The 6,032-nt window shown below is 45.7% G+C and overlaps 1 protein-coding gene across 1 annotated transcript in view; it reads left to right on the top strand.

The window, feature by feature from the left end:
- SNCA (synuclein alpha) overlaps positions 1–6,032 on the top strand; it is a gene marked incomplete at its 3' end in the record, with an annotated part of 93,081 nt that overhangs the window by 30,435 nt on the left and 56,614 nt on the right. The window contains exon 4 of the mRNA XM_015422576.1: positions 4,816–4,961. Coding sequence (XP_015278062.1) covers positions 4,816–4,961 — 146 coding nt within the window. The remainder of the gene's footprint in view (positions 1–4,815; positions 4,962–6,032) is intronic.

Raw genomic sequence — 6,032 nt, 5'->3', positions numbered from 1 at the left:
CTGTAATGCTCTCTACATGGGGCTGCCTTTGTCGTTGATCCAGAAGCTGCAGCTAGTGCAGAATGCGGCGGCTAGGCTGCTGATGGGCCTCCCCAGGTGGGAGCACATCAAGCCTGGGTTGAAGGCACTGCACTGGCTGCCTATAGCATACCGAGTCCGCTTCAAAGTGCTGGTACTCACCTTTAAAGCCCTATATGGCCTGGGTCCGACCTACCTGAGTGCTAGGCTGCTGATGGGCCTCCCCAGGTGGGAGCACATCAAGCCTGGGTTGAAGGCGCTGCACTGGCTGCCTATAGCATACCGAGTCCGCTTCAAAGTGCTGGTACTCACCTTTAAAGCCCTATATGGCCTGGGTCCGACCTACCTGAGGGACCGCCTTTCCCCATACATACCCCCAAGAGCACTTCGGTCGGGGACCCGGAACCAGCTGGTAGTTCCGGGGCCCCGAGAGGCAAAGTTCGCTGTAACAAGGGCCAGATCTTTTTCAGTGGCGGCCCCTACCTGGTGGAATGAGCTCCCGGAGGAGATCAGGGCCCTGCGGGACCTTATGCAGTTCCGCAGGGCCTGCAAGACGGAGCTCTTCCACCAGGCTTTTACGTAGGGGCCGCCGCTGCCACCACTGCCACCACTACTATCAACGGTGGCAATACCATCGTAGTTGGAGTGCCCTTGGAAATTCAGCTATAAGAACTATGTGACAATGAGAACAGTGGACGGGTTCGGGCTATTTCTTGGACAATGGTCCCCAATTGGGGGCTGCTGGAAGTCATTGTAAAACAACATAAGATCATCTGATAAAAGGAAGCACTTTATTGTCATTATTAACTGTAATGTTTTGATTATATTTTAAAAGTTTTATTGGTTTTATGTATGGGCTATGCCCCCTTTGTAAGCCGCCCTGAGCCCGCTTGCGGGGAGGGTGGGGTAAAAATCTTCAAATAAATAAATAAAATAAATAAAGTTGAATTCAACTTCAAGGTGTCAATTGCATATTCTTTGGAAAAGCAGTGATGGAGAAATGGTAGCTGTTGGGGGATGGGGTAGGGAAAACAGTCTTGATGTAGTGGAACTGGGAAGATCTGGACTTTGTCACTCACATAGGTGCCACCCTGACTGTGCTGTGATCTCTGTCATGTTAACATGTATACTTTGCTTCAGTTCTGTTCGTTAGACTTCTGGCTGGTTTTACAACCCAAATCCTATCTTGTTGTTTATTGATTGTCCTATCTTGTTGATTATATTGACTCACTCTGTGTAATCCACCTTGAGTCCCAGGGAGAAAAGCAAACTATAATTCAATCTATTCATCAATCAATCAGTCTTTCCCCAAACATCACAGCCAAGCAGGTTTGGGAAATATCTCAGAAAAGATGGGGAAAAGCTAGGAAGTACATGGAAGTATGACATCGTGATGGGGATGTTGGGGTGGGAACCCTGTTCTCAAAAGCATCCCAGCCAAGGCAAACAATCTATATGTAAGTGACCATTATTTAGTAATTTCACTGTGGTAAGAGTACAGTTCCTCCATTTCATATTCTGTGTTCCAGAGGGCTTAATTTTTAAAAGTTTATAGTAACAAATGTTACTGCCCCTTTATGATATGCATCATGAAACAGGAAATGCTACCTCTGCTGAAGGCAACTGCAGGCTTGTAATGACTTTAAAACTATGAAGATTATTATGACATTAGTTCTCATCATTCGGAATGGGTACCTGAGGGACATTAGTTCTCATCATTCGGAATGGGTTAGACTCTTTGTGAACATTTCTACCACCTTGAGTTCATTAGTCTTTAAGGCTATGGTGACTGCTTACACCTTTCCTGGTCCCTGTCAAGTGTTTTTGGAAAGTGAGTGGGGCCGAGTGGAGCTATTGGTTACTGGAGATTTGATTGACTGTGGAGATTTCTTAAAAAAGTTGCTTTGGCAGCAGCTGCCATTAGAACACAAGCATCTTTGTGGCATGACTGAAGGTAAGCTGTGGCAGCCATTTTGTGACAGGCCACACCCCCCGCAGCAGCCATTTTGTGGCTGCACCTACCACACTGTGTCAGAATTCCAAAGGGGCCCACAGACACAGAAATATTGGAGACCCCTGCTCTACCGTTTTGGCTGCAACACACAACGACCCTTCCAAACATCAAAAGAAACTTATTGGCCAAATTCTTCTACAGAGTTCCTCCCTCAACACTGAGCAGCCAAGGGCTTCAATAGGAAGGGTCTTTGTCTGTCTTGCCAGAGCCTACCTTTCTAGCATGTCTCCAGTGCTTGTGGAAGGGAAAGCCCCTGTCCACTGCATTAGGGAGACCCAAGACTGACTTGCCTGGGCAGTTGTGAGGGAATCCACAGAATCCTTTCCACTCAGCAGAGAGCAAAAGGCACAAGCCCTGCCTGTCAGTGGGAAAACAAGGAGCTATTTACTGTTGGAACAAAGCAAGAAGAGAACTTTCCCTCTAGAAATTTGAGCAGGCCAGCCCACTGGGTGCTGAGCTGCAGACACCCCCAGCACTTATATAAAAGAAGGTGTTGCTCTTCATGACGAATGCATAAATGCATTTAGAGGGTAAAAAGAACTGGATCAGTGAAGCATGGTGATGTGTTTCCCTTGCCCTTTCTTTCCCCCTGTGCTCCAGTTTTGTGCATGGGAAATAATTTAGTGGATGGGGAACTTAGCTGGTGTGATTCACCCGCTTCTCTGCAGATCACAGCTCCTTTGCTCCATTTCCAAATTCTGCAAACACCATTTTCAAGATCTGTGGGGCCGATGTTTATTCTTAGTAAAAGAGTCAGCACACGGCTTGCATGCTCTAAACTCATGAGTACCCGTAAGTGGCATTTGTTTTCACAGATTCCCGCAGAAGAGTAAAGGTGAGGGTAATGGATTAGCTCCATTGTGTCTTGGCAGTAGAATATTCACACTGAAATTGTTGTTTGGAGGAAGGGAGGAAGGGAGTCAAGAATGCTTGACTCAGACAAAACGCTAGACTATGGTTTGGGGCTATGTGACCACTGAGCCTTGCATGTGCCTGCAAGCTCTCTCCTCTGCTGTTCTCATCAAACAGTGTGTGAGCCAGTTAATTTCTTTAGAGTAAACCCTAGCTTGCCATTAATTTGATCCAGCAACCATTTGCACTGACCTTCCAAGCATGACGCTGTTCTACACTATGCAATGGAGCAAGGAGACAGCATTAGATACTGGGTTGCTTTGGGACTTTTGCATTAGGTAAAACTAGGCCATGTTCCTGCTGGTGGTGGGAGATGCCCCACACCCTTCTTCTGCTGCTGCCTGCCACTGCTTAGCTGGGCGATGGGAGGAAAATGGCTGGCGAAATGAGTGCAGTTAGTGCCCCAATGTGATGACACAACTTCCAGTGTGACCCAGGAGTGACATTATCCTGTTGTGTGCCACTCTGGCATTCACCCCAGTCTCTACGGTTAAAACATAGAACTTGGGGTGAATACTAAAGTGCCTCCCCAGCGCAATGTCATCACTTCTTATTTGTGCCTCCCCACTTAAGTGTAACTTCCTGCTTCCCCCATCTCTCAATGTGAAACCCCAGGGTTTTCCTTCTGGAACTTCTGAAAAGACTTCTTTACTTCCCCTGAAGTGGGAAGAGTTGTGGCTCATCCATTTGGCACGCAGAAGGTCTCAGTTTGAAGCCCTGGCATTCCCACTTAAAAAGTCAGACCCATCCAGCTGTTTTGCTCAACCTCAGTCAATTCCCTTTATTATTATCACCTCCTGCATGGCTTTTGTTCAACAGGTCCCATAATGCCCTGCATGGTGGCATTTTTGGTGATCAGAAGGGACCCTTCCACTTTTCACCTATGGAAAAGCTGGCTGGATTTAACCCACTAATAGCTGTTGTTGGGAAAGACTGTTCTTTACCTGAGAGCTGCTGGTGGTCGGAGTAGACAGTACTGAACTAGGTGGACCAATGGTATGATTCAGCATAAGGCTGCTTCATATGTTTATATACGTCCAGCTGCCAGAGCTACAATGGAAGAAGAGGAGGCTATCCTCATGTTTGATATGTCAAAGAAAAAGTGGCATCATATTCCAGTTAATGGGGATTGGACTGTTGGTTGCTATTTCTACCTACTATTAGGTTACAAAGGCTCCATATCATTTTTTAAAATTGATTCCCTTGGATCAAAAATAGGAAGGTACATAATTGAAACATCATTTGAGTTACATGTCCCTGATTTGGACACAAGGTGATATCATATGAGGCCCATATAGTTCATCCTTGCCTTGAGTCACTGATATTTATCAGAACATAATTTTCATGTGGACCTATATTGACTAATATTATTATGGCAATAATTGACCCTGTGTGTAACATTTATGCTTGACTGCTGAAGAAGGCCAGTAGACCAAAACGCATCTGTTTTAGGGTTGTGTAAGGTCCTAATTGTGAATATTTATGATTGGAATTCTTATTGAGGCTAAATTTGGGGCTACAACTGTTTTTAAACCAATTTGTAATAAATAACTTTATATTTTGTATCATTTGTATTATTCATATAGTGATGTTTTATACATATTGAAATTTATATTGGGCCCCTTAATTTGTATCCAATTAATCTTTTTGGTTCTTAATTTGCCATTTCCACACCAACTTACTGGAGAGTGTATCACAAGGCCGAGAGGCTGGTTGTGAAGGTGTCTTTTCTCTTCACTTAATAAAGATCCCTGAAGGGAGACTCACTTGAGGGAATCTCAGTTTCACATCCTAAAGCAAATTTGGCATAATTACTTCAAAACCTATACTGGACAAATAACTTGTCATTCATCTTCTTTTTATTTTTACAGTGGCTGAGAAAACTAAAGAACAGGTATCAAACGTTGGGGGAGCTGTAGTGACCGGCGTGACAGCAGTAGCGCAGAAGACTGTGGAAGGTGCCGGAAACATTGCTGCAGCCACCGGCTTCGTCAAGAAAGACCAGCTGGCCAAACAGGTTACTTTAACCGCTGCTTCTTTTTAAAATGAGTTGCGTATAGGGTTCCCAACCTCCAGGTAGTGGCTGGAGATCTCCTGCTATTACAACTGGTCTCTAGGCAACAGAGATCAGTCCACCTGGAGGAAATGGCTGCTTTGGGAGGTGAACTCTCGAGCATTATACCCCACTGAAGTCCCTCCCCTCCTCAAACTCCTCCCTCCTCAGGCTCCACCCCCAAAATCTCCAGGTATTTCCCAACCTAGACTTGACAACCCTAGTTGAATATCACATGGTGTGTGCCCTTTTAAAATAAAAACTATCAAGAAAGCTCTTCGATATTTTTCACAATCTTGGTTTGTGTGGTAGTTACTTTAAGGATATTGTTTTTAATTGTTCTATGAATCTGTAGTCGTTTCGTTGTATCATGACCTGCCTTGGATGTGAATGCGGAGAGGTGCTGCATAAATTATTTATTTAAATCTATTTATTTATTTTGGGATTTTTATTCCACTCTCCCCAAAGCGGGCTCAGGGCAGATCACAACAAATTGAGTCAGAGGGTCATTGCGGTAGTCACATTAAAATCATTAAAACAATAAACAATAAAATTGGTGGCAACGATGTACATCTGTTGGGGACACAGGCAGTAGCTAGTTTCAGAGCTTTCTTTCTACACATACCCCTTTCTTTATGGTTTCGGTCGGGATCTTCAGCATGGGGCCTGAGGGTACCATGGTGCCCACTGGCACCTTTTCTGGCATTAGCCAAGTGTTTTCTGGAAAGTGGGCAGGGCCAGGTGAGTCTTTTGCCCTGCAAGTCTTCTGATTGCCTGTGCAGATTTTCTTTCTTTGGCAGCAGCTACCACTGCAGCTCTAAGACCTTCACTATGTGACTGACGGTAAGCTGTAGCATCCATTTTATGGCTGGCTACACCTCCTGTGTAGGCTTCCCAAGTCCCCCCGGGAGACGGGGAAACCCCCGCCCCAGAGGCCCGTTCCCCGCCGCCGCCGGATCAGGCCCTGGGGGGAACTCCTCCCCAACGTGCGTGTCAACTGGAAGTGACGCAACCACGCCGGGCTTGCTGGGGGCG

The sequence above is a fragment of the Gekko japonicus genome, unplaced genomic scaffold (assembly GCF_001447785.1).
Source record: "Gekko japonicus isolate JY-2015 unplaced genomic scaffold, Gekko_japonicus_V1.1 scaffold1528, whole genome shotgun sequence".
Lineage (NCBI taxonomy): Eukaryota > Metazoa > Chordata > Lepidosauria > Squamata > Gekkonidae > Gekko > Gekko japonicus.
This window is presented reverse-complemented; position numbering and strand designations above follow the sequence as displayed.